Source organism: Dermochelys coriacea, chromosome 7 (assembly GCF_009764565.3).
Source record: "Dermochelys coriacea isolate rDerCor1 chromosome 7, rDerCor1.pri.v4, whole genome shotgun sequence".
NCBI lineage: Eukaryota > Metazoa > Chordata > Testudines > Dermochelyidae > Dermochelys > Dermochelys coriacea.
This window is the reverse complement of record NC_050074.1, coordinates 45,895,649-45,919,037: the sequence shown is the minus strand read 5'-3', so window position 1 is coordinate 45,919,037 and position 23,389 is coordinate 45,895,649. Positions and strand designations below refer to the sequence as shown.

The 23,389-nt window shown below is 44.2% G+C and overlaps 1 protein-coding gene across 1 annotated transcript in view; it reads right to left on the bottom strand.

Moving 5' to 3' along the window:
• Positions 1–23,389, bottom strand: part of DOCK3 (dedicator of cytokinesis 3) — a 603,029-nt gene that overhangs the window by 198,632 nt on the left and 381,008 nt on the right. Inside the window, 1 exon segment of the mRNA XM_043518507.1 lies at positions 17,285–17,366. Within this exon segment, the coding sequence (XP_043374442.1) occupies positions 17,285–17,366 (82 nt within the window).

The window sequence follows — 23,389 nt, the reverse complement described above, 5'->3', positions numbered from 1 at the left end:
AATTAGACAGCTCTGCCGCACTGCCCCGCTCTGTCTACTAGCCACTTGCCATTTGCAGGGCATCTATATGGAATCCCTTCCATACATTCATGAGGCATTATGTCTTGGTCCAAGACTCCTCCGCTGACACATCCTTTGGGGCTGCAGTTTTACAAGCAGTCATACTCTGCATCCTCACACTCTCCTCTCGGACTACTGCTTGACAAACACCCAGAGTAGAATACACATAGGAACCACCACTTGAAGGGAAGTTACTTACCTGGTTGTAACTGTAGCTCTTTGAGATGTGTAGCCCCTGTCTGTATTCCACTACCCACCCTCCTTCCCCTCTGCTTCAGATAATGATTGGATTCATGGTAGAGAAGGAACTGGAGCAGTGGTCAGTTCACCCTGCCCCTTATACTCTTGGTGCAAAGCATGAGGATGGCAAGGGCGCAGGAGCGGACCAACGGACGCTGCTTGCAAGAATTCCCTCTCTCTCAGGCACATGTAGCACATGCATACCCACAATGGAATACACACAGGGACCAGCACTCAAAGAAGAAAACAGTGTCTAAGAGTCATTTAAATAGTTAAAAGAAAAGGAGTACTTGTGGCACCTTAGAGACTAACAAATTTATTAGAGCATAAGCTTTCGTGAGCTACAGCTCACTTCATCGGATTGGAAATGCATCCGATGAAGTGAGCTGTAGCTCACGAAAGCTTATGCTCTAATAAATTTGTTAGTCTCTAAGGTGCCACAAGTACTCCTTTTCTTTTTGCGAATACAGACTAACACGGCTGCTACTCTGAAACCTGTCATTTAAATAGTTGTCATTCATGAAATATTTAGAAAATTATGAGGTTTTGGTTCTGTTACTATATTAAATATAAAGAAGTCATAGTAATACTAAAAGGAGAAACAGATACCTAAAGAGATTCTAAATAAAGTTGTAACTTAACTCATCCTTATTGTTCCTAGTAAGAGGGAACAGTCATCTCACTTCATTTGATGACCCAAGATGAAAAAAAAACCATGCATTTTATAATCACTAGACTTAACAAGATGAGAATAGGATGTTGTAGCAGCCGCAGTTCCAAATCTAAAAGCTATGAGGGCTTATGTCTGACCCTTAATGTTATTTTAATATAACAGCTGTGGATTCAAATTTTTCGTGTTTTCTTTCTCTTCAATTAAACTATGGCCTCCATCCTAGTGATGGTGGCATACTCTGAAATGTTTGAGTGAGAGAATGTTACAGCATTATTAGGTTTGCTTATACAATAAGGCGGCTTGTTCTACTACTAAGTTTTGTAAAATATAAAAAACTCAACTTCATTTCTCAGGAGCAAATTTTCAAAATGAAATCATTCCTAAGTCAAATGACACTAAAGCCACTGTGAAAAGAAAAGAAAAGAAAAGAAAAGAAAAGAAAAGAAAAGAAAAGAAAAACACTTTTTAGTAAAGGTAAAGGTGGAGAAATTCTGGATTTGCAATTCTATAACTTAAAATCAATTTAGAGAATTAAAAAAGGGGTTTTTTTTGTTGAAAAGAAAATATGAATTGTACCTGTCACCTTGCATGGCAGATTTCTGTCCTATGTGATTTGAGAGAGGAAATCTCAAAAATTGAGGTTTATGATAGCAATGCAGACAGACAGTGAAATATAGAAGTACAGCTAAAATAAATGCATATGGACAGCTACACTTCTAACTATACAGCAAAGATTATATTTTATAAGCAAAATTCTAAGAGAAAAATTCTGCCCTTTACATAAGTGGCCATGCATGCCAAGTGGGGGGAAAGAGGGACGGGGAGAGAGGGAAGGGGAAGTTGTCAACCAGAGTTGTATTTCCAGCATTAGAATCATTCTGCTAGCATAGTGCAGGATGGTTGAAGGAGAGCTATAAACTGATGGGGATATCTTGCTACTTACTCCTTTGAAAAGAAATAGTGTATTTCCTTGGCTAGAGCATGATGCTTATTGTAAATATAATGCTGGGGACTGGCCATGTCTATTACTTTAAAGGCTGGGAGGGACCATCACGATCATCTAGTTTGACCTCCCAAACATTGTAGACCACAAAACCTCACCCACCCACCCCTGTAATAGGCCCAAAACCTCTGTCTGAGTTACTGAAGTCCCAAAATCTTGATTTAAAGACTTCAAATTACAGAGAATCCATTGTTACTCTAGTTTAAACCAGCAAGTGACTCATGCCCCATGCTGGAGAGGAAGGCAAAACCCCACCAGAGACTCTGACAATCTGACCTGGGGAAAAATACCTTCCTGACTCCAAATATGGTGATTGGTTATGCCCTTAGCATATCAGTGAGACCCACCAGCCAGATACCTGGGAAAAAAATTCTCTGGAAATTCAGAGCCCTCCCCAGCTGGTGCACCATTTCCTACCAATAAAGATATTTGCTAAAGGCAGTGGAGGTTGGGCCATATGCCATTGTAGGCAATCATACCTTCCCCTCCATAAACTTATCAATCTCAGTCTTAAACAAGTTAGGTTTTTTGTCCCTGCTACTCCCCTTGGAAGGCTGTCACGCCTCTGATAGTTAGAAATCTTTGTCTAATTTCAAGCCTAAATGTATTAATGGCCAATTTATATCCATTTGTTTGGAGTTGGGTTTTTTCCCTCCAACACTGGCCTTTAACTTAAATAACTCATCTCCCTCCCTGGCATTCATAGGCGCCAAGTCCGTGGGTGCTCTGGGGCAGGAGCACCCACAGGGAAAAATTAGTGGGTGCTCTGCACCCACCGGCAGCCAAGCTCCCCTCCTGCCCTCCGCTCCTTCTCACCTCACCTCACCTCCTCCTGTGAGCACACCGCATCCCCACTCCTCCGCCTACCTCCCAGCATTTGCTGCCGCAAAACAACTCTTTCGCGGTGTAACAAGTTCCGGGAGGGAGCGGGGAGGAGGGGGAACAGGGCGCACGCAGGGGAGGAGGTGGGGAAGAGGCGGGGCTGGGGCAGTGATTTGGGGAAGCAGTCCAATGGGGCAGGGACTTTGGGGAAGGGATTGGAAGGGGGTGGGGCAGGAGTGGAGTCGGGGCTGGGCCGAGGGCAGAGGAGGGTCGAGCACCCACTTGTGCCAGAAGAAGTCGGCGCCTTTGCTGGCATTTGTCCCTCTGATGTATTTGTAAAGAGCAATCATATATCCATTCAGCCTTCATTTTATTATCTGCTAAACAAGTCAAGCTCCTTAAGTCTCCTTTCATAAGGTAAATTCTCCATTCCGCTGATCACCCTAGTAGCCCTTTTCTGCATCTGTTCCAGTTTGAATTCATCTCTCAAACATGGGACACAGTATTCCAGATGAGGTCTCATCAGTGCCTTTTATCATGGTAATAACACTTCTCTATCTATACTGGAAATACCTAGCCTGATGCATCATAGGACTGCAATAGCCTTTTTTTCATGGCCACTTAACATTGGCAGCTCACCTGTGATCAACCAATACACCCAAGTCTTTCTTCTCCTCTCTCATTTCCAACTGGTATGTCCCCAAAAATTCTAGTTAGTCCATAAATTCATAACCTTGCACTTTGCACTACTAAATTTCATCCCATTTCTATTACTACAGTTTTCAAAGTTGTCCAAATCTTCTTGTATGATAGTCTGTTCCTTCTTTGTATTGGCAGTACTTTCCAACTATGTGTCATCTACAAATGACTTTCCACTTTTTGTGCAAACATCAGTAATGAAAATGACCAATCTCCGAGGAACTCCACTAGTAATCTCCCTCCAGGCTGACAGTTCATGTTTCAGATTGATCCATTGTATTCTCCCCTTTAACCAGTTCCTTACTTATCTTTTGATTCTCATATTAATCCTAATCTTCTCCAATAGAACTAGTAATTTTCTATGTGGAACTGTATTAAATGCTTTACTGAAATCCAGATAGATTAGATCTAATGCATTTGCTTTGTCTAGAAAATCAGTTATCTCCTCAAAGAAAGAGATAAGGTTGTATGATACAATTTACCTTTTGGAAAACCATGTTGTGTTTTATCCCAATCACCGTTTACCTCTATGTCCTTAACTATTCTCTCTTTCAAAATTGGTTACAAACCTTACATACAATTGAGGTCAAACTAATGGGCCTGCAGTTTCCTGGATCACTTTTTCTCCCCTTTCTTAAATATAGGGGTACTATATTTGCTATTCTCCAGTCATATGATACTGAGTTTGCAGATTCATTAAAAACGCTTGCTATTGGGCTTACAAATTTCATGTGCCAGTTCCTTTAATATTCTCAGATGGAGATTATTTGGGTGCCCCCATTTGGTCCCATCAAGGTGTTTGAGTTTAGCTTCCACCTCAGATATGGTAATTTCTACTTCCATATCTTTAAGTGTTTTCCCTAGCTGGGTGTAGTCTTCCTTGATGCATTCCTGAGAGAATCTAGCAGTATAGTTTGTTCCCAAGTGAAGGACTATTGGGGGATTCTTTCCTAATCTCATTAGGATCCTCTTCAGCTTTAGGTCCACATCCCGTATTTTAGCTCCTGGCAGACGGTATACCTTTTTGTTCTCTGGATCATCTCTGGTGACAAGCCTGTCTGTTTTTCTTAATAGGGAGTCCACAGTCACTTAGACCTACTTCTTCCTAGTGTTGGTGTGATCCTCTGTCCATCCCCCTTCTGTTTTTAATGGCTGCAAGTCTTCTTATCTTCTGTTCATCATTCTCTATCCTCCTAGGGCTCCAAACTCTGGTTATCTCCAATCTTTTCCCCTCTTCTTATAGGGAACCAGCAGTTCTTCTCTTCTTCCTTGCTCTTCCATTTCTGTTACTGCTTGCCTCTCCCCTTCATTTTCCAACTCACTGAACCTGTTCCTCAGCTCTATTTCTCCTTTGGTAGCTAGTCCTTTCCTCTGCTTTGCTCTCATAGCCAAAGACTTCTACTGGCCACTCCCCTCATTCAGCAGTCTACCCTCACAGTTTTCTGGTCCATCATGTATCCACAAGTGTTTAGGTTTCCCTTTAACCTCCCATCTCCTTCCCTCCATTATTCACTCAAGTACTCTTCAATACTCAATCACAGTTTCTAGCGGCATCTCCAAACTATGGATCTTCTCTTCCATCAAACCACTCAGCCGGAACTTCATACAAACAAAGCACCTTTCAGGTACCCACTCAAGAATAATATACATCCTGCAGATTCTACCTCCAGTCATCTTCAACATCTCTTCCATTCTTCAGTTCAGTAGCAGAACTGCCTCTGTAGCCTCACTTTCTAAGCTCCTGTCAAGAAGGAAAAACACCCCACAAAAATACCACTCATGCCCTCCTCCAAACTCCCCTTGCAAATTTCCCCTCAAATTCCCCTGTTTTCAGTTCTGTTTGCTAGGTTCGGTGCTGCCTCTGCTCTCTAGCTAGCAGATCATGCCTCTTTGTGGCTGTGGAGTGTTGGCCAGCATTGAAGCTGCATAAAATTTTCCCAGTATTCTCTCTCTCCTGCTGCATAGATAAGGGGTAAGCTTTCTAGACTCTCTTTACTGTCTAGTGCAGCATATGGCAAGATTTAGCCTTGTGTGTCTTGGAAAAAATGAACTCAATGATAAGAAGGGATTTTGTGCAGTTTTAATCTTCACAGCTATCATTAGCTCACCTTCAGCCAGTAAGGTTCTTCTATTCCCCAATGTTCTGGGGATGCTTATCCTGCTAACGCTGTCTCACACCGGGATTAAAAATTATAGACCAAACCTGGTAAGAAGCGTTTGTGTGTTGTTTTTGTTCATTGTGCCTCATGCACACAGTTTATTTGTGAAAATGGAGTACAAATGTAAAAGCAAGTTAATTCACCATATTTTAAAATATCAAAATTATGGATAATTATCATTAGAATATTTAAAGCAAGCAAATATTTAAACCTTTTTTGCAAGGGGAGAAAATACTGCCTCACCTCTGACAGGAGAATGCAAGAATATCTATGAGGAAATCCTCATAGAAATTTCAGGATAAAAAGTCCCCTTCTCCTGGCTTTTAATGTAGGAGGGGACAATCTGAGCCAATTACTTATTTGTGTCCCATGGAACTGAAGTGATTTGTTGAACTGTGTTCTCAATATTGCCTCTGCAGTAGGTGTAAACTATTCCCCCTATAGAGCTGACATTTTCAAGTGATGTTGGTTGACAGACAAAAAGAAGTAAACCAAAAGACCATGATAATTTAATGCTTCATTAGGAACAAAGGTTAAAAAAAAAGTTAGCCAAATAGAAAAAAAACAAATTTTCATTAAAAAGAATGGTTATTTAACTTTATAATACCAGCGGTTCTTCAAGATGTTGTCATCCCCTCTATGTGATCAATAAATAGTGCCCCAACTGGAAGGAGGTATTAATATTAAGGAGTCCTAACTGCCACTACCTAAATAGTGATGTGATGGGGCACCTGGCCCACACTGGTCTCTAAGGGGTTAACAGAACCCTAGGGAGGCTGCGCAGGAGGCAGCCTATCCGGACCAAGTGGGCCCTTATAAAAAGGGAGCTTCAGGGCAGTGGAGTCCTGTTCTCTGCTGGGAGCCCAGGGAGGAAGGACTGTGTCTCTGGAGGGCTGAGAGAACTGCCAGCACAGAGAAGTGTTGCTAACAGGGGCCAGGGGAGCGAGAGACAGTTCCTGGATGGCTGCTGGGGTTTGCAGGCTGAGGCCCTGAGGCAAGGGCAAAGAGGATGCTGGTGCCATGAGGAAGTGGACAGACAATTTGCTGCAGTAGCCACTAAGGGAAGTAGCTGAACAGTGGACTGCAGGTCCCCCGGAGGGGGAGCACAATGTGTGGCACGGTCAGAGGGCTGTATCGCTGAAAAGGATGCTTTGGTCCTTGGAGAGACGTGGGTCCTACAGCAGGAGTGACAGCGGCGAGGCACCACCTGAAGAGGGTGCACTAACATGCAGAGCTAATTCCCAAGACAGCCAGCTGGAGGCACCATAGTGGTGAGTGAACCCCGTTACAAGTGACTTAACACTGCCCTGCCAAATTTGGCATCTGATCTTGTGGCCAAGTCAAGGGCATAGTACTGAACTAAAGTAAGGAAATTACCCTGCATATTTCAGATATGGGGATGTTTCTAAAGCATGGAGAGGATGCAATTTGCACTCTAGTGAAGTGAGCTTTAATATTTGGAGGAAGAGGTGTACCAGTCCTAAAACACCAGATCGAAATACAGTGCATCTAATCTATTTTGGTAGCCTCTGGAAGGAGGTGGATTGACCTCTAAGAGCACCAGAGATGTCAAACAAAAGAAATTGAGGTAGTCAAGTTATGGACGTGGTGTCAATAAGATAAAATAAACCCCCAAAGCTCTTCATCTACCAGGAGTCTGCAACAACTTAGCATACTTCCTAACAGACAGCCCAGAGACCATTTGTGGTTGCTGATGGAGTGTCTGCTTCAGAAATTCTGCTGGGCTGTTGCTCACTCCTGGTAGATTAAGAGCTTTTGGGGTTCATTTTGTGCTACTGACACCATGTCCATAACTTGACTGCCTCCTGACAGAGAGATAAATGGGCACCTCCTTGCTTGTTTATAAAGTATGTTGTGGATGTGTTGTCTATGATAATCTGCAGAGTGGAATTCTGTAGAATAGGTTGGAATGCTATGCAAGCTAATCTGATTACTTTTAGTTCTAGAATATATATACCATGAAACAACTTTGCAAGAGAAGGAGCAGAGCAAGGAATCCCTTCAAAATGTTCTTGGGCCAACAGTGTGGATAGAATGCGTACTAGGACACAACTCGCATGCTCATTTGATATCTTGGAGGATGATCTTAACCAGACTTCTTACGAATGCAGATGAAGTCTGCTTAGCAGTATCACATATGTGCAAGCCAACAAGAGGCCAAGAAGTTTGAGGCAGTTTCTTACTATAGTTGACCATTTGTTTTGATATTGGTCATTAGCATTTTGGGAAGTCTCTTCATGTTATGGAGAGATTGAATGGCACATGGCAGCCTTGTACTGCTAATGACTGGGCCCTATAGGTACTTTCTGTGAGACAGATGGATGGCAATATGGAAGTGTGTGTCTTGCAGCTCGAGAGATATGAACAAGTCTTAAGCCTGAAAGAAAAAGGATGATCCAAGTAAGCTTTGCCATCCTGAATCTGAGATGGCATATACATTTATTCTGTCTACTCAGGTCTAGGATAGGATGAAGACCACCTTTTTGCTTCAGGATAAAGAAATAAATATAAGGAGTAGAAACCTGTTCCCCTGTACTCCAGAGGTACCATGTCCTCTCTGACTCCTTGGCAAAGTGGAAAAGACACTTCTTCCTTTAGCTGATTTTCCTGAGAAGAGTCCCTGAAGAATGAAAGGGAAGGGAAATATAGGTAGGGGGTAAGGACTGAAATTCGATGGAATAGTTATGAGAGACAACTTCCAGCATCCATTTGTCTGTTGTTATTGCAGTCCAAGTGTGAAGGAAGAAAGCTAAATGGCATCCAAAAGTAGGGCTTGGGGTGGCTCTTGAGTGAGGCTCCTGATCCTTGTGTCAAACCTGCAGTCTGGAAGCAAATGAAGGCTGCCTATTAAGTGGGAAAGATGGTTTCCTTTGAGAGAACCTTAACATCTTCCAGGGTAGCTACTCAGAAGGCTATTGTATAAATAGACGTCTTCTGCCTGGATTGCCCTGATATCTAGAGGACTTATGATTTGGGGCTGAGATGTAGATGACCAATGAATGAAGTCTGGCTCTGGAATCCTTTAGGAAGTGTAGTGTGTCATCTGTGTGTGACCTGTGCCCTTGAAGGGCAAACTGACAGTTGTACTCCGTACCTCTCTCAGAATGCCAGAGGCTTACAGCCATGCACCTCTGCACACAGCTACCATGGTGGCCATGGATCAGCTGCTGTGTTGATAAATCCATTGCAGTCTGCAATGAGGTTTTAGCCATTAGTTAACTTATGACAATGATGGGATTCAATTTTTCTGTCAAGTCTTGTGGGAGTTTAGCTAGAAAGGGGGATATCCTATGTTAAATAACCGTCTGTGTTCCATGTTGTGAATGATCTCTAGTCTGTTGAAACTGGACCAGCCTTTGGATCCCATGTACTTCCAAACCTGGTCACTGTTTAAAACTCTGGGCTGATCAGGTACAAAACTGGAGAACTCCTGTTCATCCTCCTTCCTTGGGATGTGGAACTCTGCAGCCCAACTGCCATAGGACCTGAAACCAGTATTCTGCCTTTATCATGATCAGTGGAACTGGAGTCAGATGTCCATGTTTCTTGGAGGGATTGTTATTGACAGGACATCAATAGAAACAGGGAAGCAAGGAAGTTAGATTGGAAGTAATTCATCCACATGGACAGAACAGTGCACAGGATTTAATAAAGTTTTACTTGTTCAGCGTAACCTTCATTCATTGTGAATGAAACATGGTGGCCGTGTTGGAGCTGTGAGTTCTTTGAAGTGCAGCAGCTAGCAATGTGAACCATGGAACCTTGGATTTTGCAGATACAAATCTAGCCCAGCGACTGGGCAAGTGGAAGGAGGAGTTTGGGCAGTACACAGACATGCACATGCAGGATAACAACAATAGCAGAGCAGTAAAACTGTTACTTTACCTTACTGAGAATAAGGCAGAGAGGTCTGCTGCACTCTAAAGCTCATCACTGCCTCAAGCCTCACAGCAGTCCTAGGAGCCTGGGGGAACTATTGCTCACAAAAGAATGAAACTGTGGCATGACACAAGTTTTTCACTAGAGCCAAATCCGAAGGGGCAGGGATAAACCCGTATGGTTACTGCCTTATGCACTCTGGCTGTTCCATGCAATTTTTGGGACTTGACAGACTCCCTAATAACAGATGATCTGCAGTACTTGGGATCAAAACCTGTGGGAGTGGAAGCTCCAGGAAGGCAATCTCACATGAGATAGATGAGGCATGCAGTGAAAATAAAGACAAAGGATGAAAGCCCCAGGAGGCACAACACCTCCAGAAGAATATGAAGTGAAACAACAGCAAAGAAGAGCAGGTGGCCAGGATTCCATAAGCATACTGAAATGCATTTACTGTGGGACACGGCATATGCAGGAAAACGAGAAGTGCCCCAAACTAGAACAGCATTACAAGGAATGTGGCAAGTTGAACAATTTTAGCAGCATGTACAAGAACAGGAGAAAGTCTCAGAAAGATTCAATAAGACTTGAACAAGAAAGGGAGGGGATATCAGACTCTTGTGGTGACATCATGACTTTTTCCTCGACTCCAAAGACTATTAGGTACAGACTGTCGGGACAGAAAAGCAACTAGCGACAATATCAACCTCCTCCCTGTGTGATTTCAGATGGATAGCAGGGCCTCCTGCAACATGATTCCTCGGTGTGAACTCGACTCGAACACACCCATTAGAAAAAGTAGTGCACCCTCCTAATGTACAACGAGAGCATAATACAGCCCATAGTAAAATGTGACTTCACAGTAACTAACATAAAAAACAACAGATGGTACAATTGTTGGTTGTTGTGGTGAATGGCAACAACCACAGATCCCTCTTGGGGAATACAGCAATACAAGCTACAGATCTGATAAAAGGGCATGCACCAGAATTTTATAGCTGCAGTGCAAGAAGAAAAAGAGAGAATCCCATGGATAACGGAGACAATTTTGAAAGCACATGAGGATTTTTCAAAAGAGACAAGTGTCTCAGAGGAAATCTGTGACCGTAAGTAGACCCTACAGTGGAATCGGTGTGCTTACCACTAAGGAAATTTCCAGTGGCATGACATAATCCAGTACACAAAAGTCTGCAGAGCAGATGTATCATAGAACCTGCAGAGGCAGTGGTATCATAGCACCTGCAGAAGCTGTACAGCCTGGGTCAGCAGCATGGTGGTGGTAATGAAGCCTTCAGGGAAATTATGCATCTGCATAGACCCAAAGCCACTGAACTGGGCATTGACAAGATGCCATTGTCCACTGCTCACAATTGATGACATATTGCCAGAACATTTCAAAGCCAGAATATTTATGATCTGTGATGTGAGGAACAGGTTTTGGCACATAAGCCTGAATAAAGAGTCAAGTGTAACACTATTTGGTTGCTACAAATGGCTGTGCATGCTGATGGGCATAAGCTCATTACCAGAGGTGGTCCAGAGAAGACTCACCAAACCACTGGAAGGCCTGCTAGTGGTGAAAATAACTGCAGCTGTTATCTTCATTGTAGGTAAAGGGAGAAGTGACACAGAAGCTGAATGAGACCATGGTAGAGAACTACAAGATTTCCTATAGCCATGCAGGGACCAGAAAAAAAAAACAATCCAGGAAAAAAAGTTACTCAAACAGCATTAGATGAGATACAATGGCCAATTGATCACAGCAGAGGCACTGAAAGCAGATCCCAACAAGATTAAGGCAATCAGAGACACATCAGCTTCAGTGCATATAGAAGGGTTATGGCACTTCAGAGGAATGATACATTCTCTGTCCACACCTGGCTGCAGTAGTAGAACCCATATGTCAGCTCACAAGGCAGGATGTGGAGTGGGACTAGGAAGGTCACCAACTCCAAATATTTGACATGCTGAAACTAATAACAGATGCCCCTCTCCTGAAGTACCACCAAGTAGGAGAGCCACTGACCCTCCAGAGTGATGCATCACAGAAAAGATTGGGCATAGTTCTTTTGCAGGAGCAGTTAGTCACTTATGCCAACAGAGTCCTGTCTAAGACAGACGTACATCCAAACAGAAGAGGTTACTTACCCTTGTGCCTTAACTGGAGTTCTTCAAGGTGTGTATCCTTGTAGTAGCTCCACTTCAGGAGTGCATGTGTCCCTGCACCTTTGGTTGAAAATTATTGGTAGCAGCACCTATTTGGCCTGCACATGCGCCCTACACATTCTCATTCCCCATCTCAAGAACATATAGGGCCACATGGCCGAACTGCTCTCAGTTCCTTCTCTACCACAGAGTTCCACAGGGGAAACTCCAAAGAGAAGGGAAGGAGAGTGGGTAGTGGAACATCTTGAATAACTCCAGTTACTACAGAAGTTAATGACAGGTGCATCCGATGAAGTGAGCTGTAGCTCAGGAAAGCTTATGCTCAAATAAATTTGTTAGTCTCTAAGGTGCCACAAGTACTCCTTTTCTTTTTACAGAAGTTAAGCTCTCCTTCTCTGAGTAGTGTCCCTATGGACGCTCCATTTCAAGTGATTTCCAAGAAGTATCTCCGTAAGAAGGAGGGAGCTTCGGAACAGAGTCCAGTACTGAAGGAAAAAACTGCATTGCCAATTGCAATATCTAATCTAGAGGCAAAGCAGAGCATAACGGTTGGAGAAAGTATGTACAGAGGTCCAGGTTGCATCTCTGCAGATTTCAGTAACTGGAACGTCTTTGAATAATGCCACAGACATAGATTGACCAATAGAATGAGTTATTACTCTAGAAAGAGGTTGAATATCAGCCAAATCATAACATGTGATAATATATACCCCAAGATCCATCTTGAGAATCTTTGAGAAGAGTGTGGATCCCTTGGATATGTCTATAGCTGAAGCAAAGAGTGTGGAAGACCTTCTGAACAGTTTGAGTCTGTCCAGATAGAAGACGAATGTCCTTCTGACATTAAGGATATGGAAGGCAGCTTCTTGTCTAGTCTGATATGCTTTTGGGAAAGTAACTGGGAGATAAATGGTCTGATTAATATAAAATTAAGAAGACATCTTAGGCAGAAACTTGGGATCTGGTCACAAATTACCTTTTCCTTGAGAAACACTATAAAAGGAGGGTCTGACATTAAAGCCCCCAATTCTCTTACCCTCTGGGCAAAAGTGCTGGCCACCAAGAAAGCTGTTTTCAAGCATAAATAAAGCAAAAAACATATTGTAGCTAATGGCACAAAAGGGTGTTATTGTAAGGCAATTAAGAACCAGGTTCAAGTCCCATACTGGAGTAGGTTCTCCAATCTGATGCAAAAGATTCATCAGTCCTCTGAGAAATCCTGAGTTTGCAGGATGAGCAAAGATCAAAAAACCTTCTACAGATGAGTAAAAGGCTGTAATAGCTGCCAAGTCAACCCTGATGAAACTCGCAGTGAGACCTGAAGTCTTTAATTGGTCAAGGATGGTGGGAAGAGAAGAGAACAGGAGAGACTTGTTGACAGGTATACCAGTAATAAAATCTTTTCCATTTTTGAAGGCAAGTATTTCTGGTAGATGTTTTCTGCTGTTTAATAATATATGTTGCACCTATCTTGAACAGGAGGTCTCTGTCCCCAAGAACCATTCAGGAGCCATGCCTGGAATAGAGGAACTTTCAGATTGGGGTGAAGCATCTCATGAGCATGCTGCGACAATAGAATGCCAACTAGCTGGAAGTCTCATCAGTGGACAAGAAGCAAGTTGAATGATGTAAGGTTACCAGACTTGCCTCGACCAGATTGTTGCAATCAAAATGACCCTAGCCTTGTCTTGTTTGATTTTGTTCAGTACTTTCCAAAGTAATGTTGGAAGGCCTCTCATCCATGAGACGAAGAAGAAATCGAGTGACTGCAGAACCCGGTTGACTAAAGACACTTGCTTGACCAGACTGTTAGTTTGGTACGTAGAGTATCCTGAGCCATCACTGGAGGCATCAAAGATGTAACCTAGTGTTTTGGGTTACAAAAACACGGCCCAATAGTCATTGAAGGTCTAGTCTCCTTTTTAGCAACATTTCTTGCACTTCGTGTTTGCAGCAGTTGCAAAGAGGTCTACCTCTGGAAGCACCCAAGTTAATAATATGTTTTGGGAGAAATGCCTGCTGAGGTCATCAGCCACATTTGCACATCAAGAAGGTAAGAAACTGAAATGACTCCTGGTTGGGTATGCACCAATTCCAGAGTTTTATTGCTTCGGCATAGAATGAGGGAGAACATCCTCTCCCTGTCAATTGATATAAAACACACAGGCCACATTGTCTGCCATGATCTTGACTGATTTGGTCTGATCAGAGGAAGAAATTGAAGGCAAGCATTTCTGACCTCTCTCAACTCTAGAAGGTTGACATGGAGTAACTGCTCTGGATTACCCTTTGCCCTGGATTGTGTGAGGTTCCTATCCCCAACCCAAGAGGAAAGTATCTGATGTTACCACAATGGTAGTGAAATTGTGAATAAATGGGACTCCTGCACAGACCTTGGAAGGATCCTTCCACCAGTTGAGTGACTGCAGAACTCGGTTGACTACAGACACTTGCTTGTCCAGACTGTTTGTTTGGTATGTAGTGTGTCCTAAGCCATCCCTGGAGGCATCAAAGACATAACCTAGTGTTTGGGGTTACAAAAACATGGCCCAATAGTTGAATGCAATTTCTCACTCAGGTTTGAGGTTGAGCTGAACTGTTAAGATACTTTAGGGTAGGTAAAAGTAAGCCCTGCCTGTCACTGCAATCAGAGATGTCCCTGTGAAATCTATTCTGTTCCTGTGGTGTTATCTGGACTGGTGATCTGCTAGGTCATTCCAATCCTTAACTCTGGGAACCAGCCTTACCCTGCTCTACTGTGAGAACCCCCATTTCTGGGTTTTTCATGCACAGCCTCTGGCATGTAAGCTGCTCCTTGGATTGTGCAACCAAATGACACTAGCCAATATCTCCAGTCCCAGACACAACCCTAGGAACTTCCGTCTTGCTGTGTCCAGTTAAGCTTGCTGGACACTGTAAGCTTATATGAGTTTGTCAATTTAACAAAGAAATTGATATGCATCAGGCTTGTTATCCCAGGGGGAGTCTCTGACATGCTTCAAACCAAATGCACTGCTTCAGGTAAAATAAACAAACAAATTTATTAACTACAAAGAAAGATTTTAAGTGATGATAAGTCAAAGCACAACAAGTCAGAGTTGGTCAAATGAAATAAAAACAAAACGCATTCTAAGCTGACCTTAACACTTTCAGTGCCCTTACAAACTTGGATGCTTCTCACCACAGGCTGACTGGTTGCCCTTCAACCAGGCTCTCCCCTTCAATCAGCACATCAGTCGCTTGGCGGTGATGTCTGTAGATGGAGGTGGGAGAGGAAGACATGGCAAACATCTCTCCCTTTTATCATATTCTTTCTTCCCTCTTGGCTTTGCCCCCCACTTCAGGGTCAGGTGACCATTACCTCATTTTAGTCCCAAACTGACCAAAGGAAGGGGGATTGCTCACTCGAGAGTCCAACAGACCCTAGGCCAGTGTCTTTTGTTCCTGTGAGGCTGGGCTGGGTTTGTCCCATACATGCCCTGATGAAATGTGAACTGCCTCTCTGCTCTTGGAGAAGTTTTGCCTGGGCCTGTTTTAAGCCACGAGGACACATTTTCAGCATCATAACTATATACATGAAATTACAACCTATAACATTACTATAACATTACTCTAACAACAATTACTATGACATCATTATAGCAACAATGCTCAGTGCATCATGAGCCTTCCGAAGACACCTGACATGACAAAATTTGCATTGGATACCACACAATCATTTTATAAGGATGTATATGGGGGTGTAGGGTATTCCCCCGAGGTACAGAGTGTCCCTGTGAAATCTATTCACTGTACTGGTGTCAAAGCAGACCTCTCAAAATTTAGTTGGAGGCCTATTGTGGAGTAACAAGCTTGTTTGTACTGCCAACCATTTCTCTCTTGATAATATCAGCCCCTGAGCAACCAATCTCCTTTGCCGGCTGCTGTTCTTCCCTGTCTGTAGACGGGGTCGGTCAAGGGGATTGAGACCCTCTCCATTTCCTTGAATGATAAGAAGGAGATTGGCTCCTGCATGGTGGTCTCCAGTATGACCCATAGGGCCAAGGTGGAGCATCATTTTGACAATGCTGGTTCTGACAGGGCTGACCAGACCATTACCATGCTGGAAGCAGATGACTTCCAGCTCTAAAGCAAGAGTCCCTGATCTGTAGAGAGAGGTCTTATCTTGACCTGTGTGATCTGAGGAGGAGAAGGTTCTCTGACGGATAATGGAGAAAAAGTGTCCCCCAAACATTGGTACCGGTCAGAAATGTGCATTAGTTCCAAATATAGAGATACAGGTGCCAACAGTGGTACTGGGATGAAGTCACCTCCACCAACATTAAATCAGCTGGTGCTGTTAAGACTTCCATCAACGGGGCTGACATTGGTTCTGGTGCATATGTTGGGATTAGTGTTATCGCATTTGGTACACATGCCTAAAAGTACTAGTAACAGGCATTGTGCTTCTTCAGTACCTAGCCATAGCTGAACCGACATCACTTGTCTCTGGTGAATGAGCAAGCTTAGTACTCTCTTCCCGGGAGAGCAAAGATTTGGGTCTCCTTATGGGAAGAAACAGACTGGTGACAACATGTTGGGTTTTGCATGCTAGCTAGCAGGGTAACTGTCTGACAAAGTCTTAGAAGAGGCAGGATCCATGTTAGAAGTTGATCTTCACTCTTCAAGGTCTGAAGTTCTTCTCATTGATCGTTTGAGGAAGTATAACTTCAAACAAGTGTCCTTGGACTTTCTTGTTCTTGTTCTGAAGAAATGACAAACTAAGTAGCAGTCTGGCACACAGTTGTCACTGAGACAAAATAGGCTGTGGCTGTCCATGGATGGAATAAGAACATCCCAGGACAGCAACTGTTTGACGCCTGAAAGCTCTGAATCCATCATTTTGGCCTGGATAGTGGCTTAGAGTGCTAAGACACGAATTAAATTTAGGTTTTTGGAGGGTTTTAAAATTAAAAAAAAAAGGGGGGAGGCCAGTAATTTAGAGGGCATTAACACTAACTAGTCACTTAATTTGCAACTGAAGCAGATTCTAGTAAGGGTAGTAGGTGGACACTGCTTGCTCCATCTAACTGCCATGGGTGGTAAAAGAGTAATGAGGGATGGCTCTGGCCTTTATGCCAGCATGGGGGAGAGGGAGGGTACACATGGCACAGGTGTGGCCCTGCAGACACTGCTATTCAAATATTCCTATTTTGTGAACATGAGGTACATGCACAAATAGAGTGGGATCCACACAAACAGTCAAAAAAGAAATAATTTCCCATCTTCTGTTTTCTGCAAGTGTATAATACATGCAATGGGCATTTAAAAATGAAAAATGTGAAAAGTATTTGATGTTCCTTTACTTGAAAAAAATCAATTAATCTGGAAGATTATTTCAATTTTCTAATGTTAACATTTCATTAAATTGAGCAGAAATATACAGTTTTCATTTTCCTCAGTATACAGGAAAGAAAGAATTTCTATTTGTTCCTTGAGTGACTGTATCTACAGTCAAACAATCTTCAAGAGAAGTCTCAGTTCACAGTTAGATAGGGAAAGAGAATGAGAATTCATACATACTGTGAAAAGGCCACACATCCGTTCTATCTTCTCTGGATTCCTGGGGCCTCCGTTCTTGTTTAATCTCACCAGAAACCGCTCACTAAAAACCAAAGGAAACAAAGGAAACTTACTTGCAACAAAGGTAAGTAAAAAAGAATAAATATTTCAAAATGTGTGTTAAACCCTGTCATTTTTTAATTTCTCAGAGCATAAGGAATTGTATTCAGTGACTCAGGTAGAATTACATTGTGAAGCCATGAGTAATTATTGTAGAAGGCTTTGTTTTACAGGAAGTAACTCTTCATGAAAAGCTGCAGTGCTGATACTGGCAGATTATCATACTAAAGTAACAGACTTGTGTAAAGGCTATTTTTCAAGTACATGAAGTCTCATGAAAGCACAGGACTTGAACATGTGCTGCAGATAAGGACTAAAAAGCATGTGGCAGAGTTTGGTGATCCAGGACTAGAATAGCAGGAATGCTGCAGTGCAGGATTGACGTCTATTGACAGAGCTGTTTGGGGTAAGAAGATATTTCAGGTAAGAATCGGTGCGCATTTGCAGAGCTGTGTAAAGGAAACTTGCATAGCACATGCCTGCATGATGCTTGGTTCAAGTTAGTTCCGTCTGCCTTTCACTTTCATGACCACTGAAATTCACTCAAAAATGTAAGAAATCAAAACAAAAGGATACAGAGATGAGGAAAATATGTCTGAAAGCTTACTCATTTTAAACAAATCCAATAAAATACTGTAGCAATTCTTGAATCTCAGGACCTGATTTACCAAAATTTTTATCATTCATAAATTGAACAGCCCTATTGCAAAGCGACGATGGAGTCTAAATCAACAAAATGGGGTTGTAAACCAAATCATTTACTCACTAATGGGGACACAATATGGTAGTTACACAAAAGTCATGACAGAGAAGTTACTTATATACATACACAAAACCAAGATCAGTAGATTTAATTATTTGCTGGGCTTGTGACTGCACTCGTATACACATCTAAATAACTCTCAGCCTTCAGCTGTGCACATTAGAATATGTACCCTTGGTAACTTTTCCAATCTTGTGCAATTATTTAATTATTAATGTTCTTAAAGTGAGACATTTATTTGCACTATTAAACTTAAGATATGGGTGGCTCCATGATTTGGGATGGCATCTGAAACACTTTGTTTCCTAGTCACCATCCCTCTAAAGCAGGGGTGGGCAAACTTTCTGGCCTGAGGGCCACAACTGGGTGGGGAAATTGTATGCAGGGCTGGGGTGGGGGTGGAGGCTGGGGTGAGGGAGGGGGTGCGGTATGCAGGAAGGGGCTCAGGGCAAGGGACTGGGGCAGAGGAGGGGTGTGGAGTGTATGAGGGGGCTCAGGGAAGGGGGTTGGGGTTGCAGGAGGGGTGCAGAGTGCAGGAGGTGGCTCAGGGCAGCGGTGCAGGAGGGGTGCGGACTGCGGGAGGCGGCTCAGGGCAGGGGGTTGGGGTAAAGGGGGAATGCGGAGTGCAGGAGCGGTTCAGGCTCCAGCCCAGCACCATTTACCTAAAATGGCTCCGGGGTGGCAGCGGTGCGCTCTGGGGCCAGGGCAGGCTCCCTGCATGCCTCCCTGACCCCACGCCGTGCCGCTCCGGGAAGTGGCCGGCACCACATCCCTGTGAGGCCCCTGCGGGGGAGGGGGCCCCAGGGCTCCGCGCGCTGCCCTTGCCGCACCTCCAGGTACCTCCCCTGAAGCTCCCATTGGCCGCGGTTCCCCATTCCCGGCCAATGGGAGCTGCAGGGGGTGGTGCCTGGAGGCAAGGGCAACACATGGAACCCTCTGTGCCCCCCCTTCCCTGCCCCCCCAGGCTGCAGGGACGTGGTGCTGGCTGCTTCTGAGAGTGGCGCGGGGCCTGCGGCACCATGGTGGGCAATCCTGTGGGCCGGATCGAAAGCCGGATCCAGCCCGCAGGCCATAGTTTGCCCACCCCTGCACTAAAATATCCTAGTAAATTATCAATAATTTTTGGCACCAAAAATTATCAACTAGCCAGTCTATGGCTGAAACAGGATTGTGTGACCCTGTAATATAGAATATGCTGTAAAATTGATGTTTTTGTGAAATAAAATTCTTAAGACATAAAAAGAGAAGTCTTAGAGCAGGGCCTATGTCATCCTGCTAGATGTTTAGGGTAAAAGACCATGTTTTTCAGATATTAAAACTTATTCCACAGAACATGAAGCATTTTGGGCACATTTCCTGCCTCTTCTGTTTCTTTTTACGCTTGTATCAGCTGCAATATAGGCCACAAACAATGTGGTAAAAATTAAGGCGAATGGTGTAAAAATAAGTGACAAAAATGCTTTTAAAATTTCCCAGGGGCACAAGATAGTTCTGTACCCACTAAGCTTCTGAATATATGTGAAGGAAAAATAAGTAGAGAAAATTCTCACTTCCATTTCTCCATGAATGGCTGTTCTTATTTCTGCTGGAGCTTCCTTCTGGCTGATTGGAGTAGAGTGCTCTTACAGCTGGAGCTGATGTAGTAAGAAAGAAGTGAATCTCAAGAGCCTTGGAGTGTGATTTTCAAAAGTGTTCAGTGTTGGCGTAATTCTGTTCCCACTGAAGTTAATTGAATTTAATGGAAGCAGAGTTAGGCCAACATTAAGCATTTTAAAAATTCCAACCTTGACACTCAGAAATTTAGCCATGTGCAGGGCTTGGGGGAGCAATGCCCCCCACGCAGTATATGTTAGTGGAGTGGTGGCTGGTGATGGCCGCCACCCAGGGCCAGAGGAGCCCAGTACCCCCGGTGGGTGGCAGCAGGAGAAGCGGAGCCACTAGGTGGTGCGGGGAGGGCAAGGAGAAGGGGCTGGCCCTGAGGATGGCTGGAGGGTTCATGACCATTGCTGCTTTGAGTCACCACACCATACTTGTTGGGTCCCCTGGAGAATCTGCAGCCGCTGCAGGGATTGGAGCTTGGTGGTGCCGTTCTGTTTCCACCTGGACAATGCCATGACTGGGATCAGGACCAACAAGGTAACGGCCAGGCCTGGCCTGAGTGCCTGCTTCTTCCTGGCACTGACAGCCCCCGAGCCCTTCTCTCGTTCCCTGTGAGGCAAGCCAGGGTGCTGGGTGGGTGGTTGGGGCAGGTCTGCCAGGTGAGGAGCACAGGGCCAGCCTTATGGGTGGGTGATCGCGCAGGGTATCCTGGTCAGGGAGGTCACTGTGGTCAAGAGGCAAGTAGCAGGGTGGGCCTGGGGTGCGAGACCATGAAAAAGGACTTGAGGCAATGAGGGGAGAAGGCAGTAGGCAGTGGGGTCTGGGGATTGGGAGGCAGTGGGGGCCAGGGGCTATGGGGGGGAAGCCCATGAAGGAAGCAGGGGCCAGGGGCAATAGATGGGGAGGTGGAGGGGTCCCGGGGTGATTAGGGGATGGGTGTAGAGCCTGGGGAGGCAGAGGGGCCCAAGGTAATGGGGAAGCCTGGGGAGATGGGGGCAGCGGCAACAAAATACAAGTTTGCCCAGGGTACCATTTTTCCTAAGGCTGGCCCTGGATGAGCTCAAGGCTCTCAAATATCATCTGACCTGTTTTGCCACAAACTTTTCAACAATTTTTCCTGAAAAGGAAGACTAGACAGAAGTCAATAAATAGCAAGATTGTCAGAGTAAAGCCAATAGATTTCTTAAGGTCTGCTGTTATTCTACCCCCATAGTGACACACACAATCCAAAATGGGCCCAGTACTTCTTCGCTGGTCTTCAAAAGCCAGGATGGACATAGGTTCAACTCAAGTTGTGGACCTGAGCATTTCCGCAAACTCAGACTCTGGATAAACACAGGAGGCAGAATATCACATTTTTATATGGTCACTATTCAGATAAGAATTATACTAAGTGGCTTTAAAGTTCTGCACTAATTTTAAGAGAGATGAATGAACTGATAGCTTTCTTAAAGTAGCTGCATTCCCTGAGCCGCAGGAACTATATAGAGGAGACTTTTCCTATGTTCCCGAAAATACTTTTCAGAAAGACTTAAAAAATAGTTATTAGGTCACCTCTGCACAGACTTTGATCTCAACAGATGCAGCTATTTTAATTCTTAAACCAGTTTTATTATGCAGTCTTGCAGTTATATGAGAAAACATTTTTTCATTTCTCTTGTAATTATAATTCATGTCACGTATCTTCTCCATAATGCTTTGTACCTGGTTGACTGGTTTCATTAAGGAAAACCTGAGTTCCAAAGAAAAGAACAACAAATCCAAAAAGACCTAGAATTAACTATCAAGATTGTTGCAGATAGCCATCATGACTCTCAAACACATGACGACTACTTTTGTAGCAGAGGTTCTAAGACTGTGTTTACTCCTCACTAAAATTGAATGTGATGGGATGCACACACCTCTCCTGAGCACCCACCTGTCAGCTGGGTGTGAACCTGCACTCTCTCAGTTCACAATGCTCCTGGTCATCAGACGCGTCTTCAGTGGCTCAGCCCTCTGGTTAAGTCAAACATAGTCTAAAATGGATGAACCCCTTTCACGGTAACAAATGTCCAACAAGAACTATCACTGTGTAGTCACTGGTATCTGCAGCCCTGCATCTGGGCTCAGTTCTCAGCCCCTTCTGGGCCAACATTAAGTCTGTCTCTATCCTGTTATAAAGCAGCACCCCCCAGGGCTTTCTTCCTGGAGACTCTTTGTCTTTACTTGTTCTCTTGTGTCCCAGCTCTCCAGCCATGTCAATCCTTAATTTCAGTCCCCTTCATGAGGGTGGGGGGGAGGGAAACAAAGTTCAACAAAGGGTTGGCCCCTCCAGGGTCTTCAGCCATGTCCTTGGGCCTATTTTGGGCTTTTAATAGAGTCTTATCCCCTTCTTGGGGATCAGGTCACTTTTCCGGTGGCTGGGGGGGGGAGGGGTGTCTCAGGCCCGCCCACTACTCCAGATCCCAACCTAGGGACCCTATAGACAGCAGCCATTTACTGCTTTCCTTTACTTGGTTGCTGCTGCTATTCCCTGGGCTGCTTCCCACTCGGTCACATCATGTTCACTCTACCTTAAATTACAGTTCTTGGGTTCTATTTGTCTCATTCCTTGTTTGCGCAGGGTTTCTTCCAGGCCTCTAGCCTGGAGAGATTTTCTGTCCTACCCTTGCTTGAGCAGGGCTTCCCCCAAGCCTCCTTGCCTGGAGAATTTCTCCATCTTCCAGGATTTCCTCAGCCTTCTGGTCTCAACCAAGGACTGAACTGCTCAGGCCCAGCAGCATCTTTTAACTGAGCCCTAATTGGCTGCTTCTCTGCAGCCTTTCTAGGCAGGCCTGAAGGACCCACCTTCACTGCTCATTTCCTGGGGCGGGATGTGGTAGGACCACAAGGCCTCAAAAGGACCTGGTACACTCTGTCACACCAAACTATAAAGAGTTCCAATACATAAAAAAATTAGCTTTTTTTGGGTAAATGCTGGATGCAAATCTTCCACTGCTGACTAATGCACAGTTGCCAACTTTCACGTGATAAAATCCGCACCCCGACTTTCACACTAAGCCAAGAATCAAGCTAATCCCATTTCAAAACAAGACCAAAATAAAGCCAATCCCTAAGAACCCCAACACTCTATGTGACTAGATCCCCCCAGCATGCAGTCTGGGACTGTGATGGGTCTGTTGTGCACTCCTGACTCTCTCCCAGCCTTGTCTCTGCTTGCTGGGAGCCGATCAAAAAAAGGAAGCAACAAGCTACAACAAGAGACAAGCCAAACAAGCAACAAGCCAAAAACTAGCCAACAAGTAACTCACAAGCCAATTAAACCAAAAACAAGCCCAATTTCTGAGTTTTTTCTGCAGGTTTGGCATGTCTGGTTTACTTCACTATTGCAAAGTACAAATAATAACTACTCATCATAGGTGTTAACTGTCCCATATTTTGTTGAATAAGGATGTAAAATGCATGAATACCCAGCTGTCTTCATAGACAACATCTTAGGCCTGCTTCATTCTTATTTCAGCTGGCAAAACCTAGGCTACGAGAGACTTGCGACAGATAGTCCACTCAGAGGAAGCACACTGGCATAAGCCCCCATCAACCTGTGCTCTGCCTGAGGGCCTTGAAGCACACTGGCATAGCCCATAAAGACAACAGGAACAGTT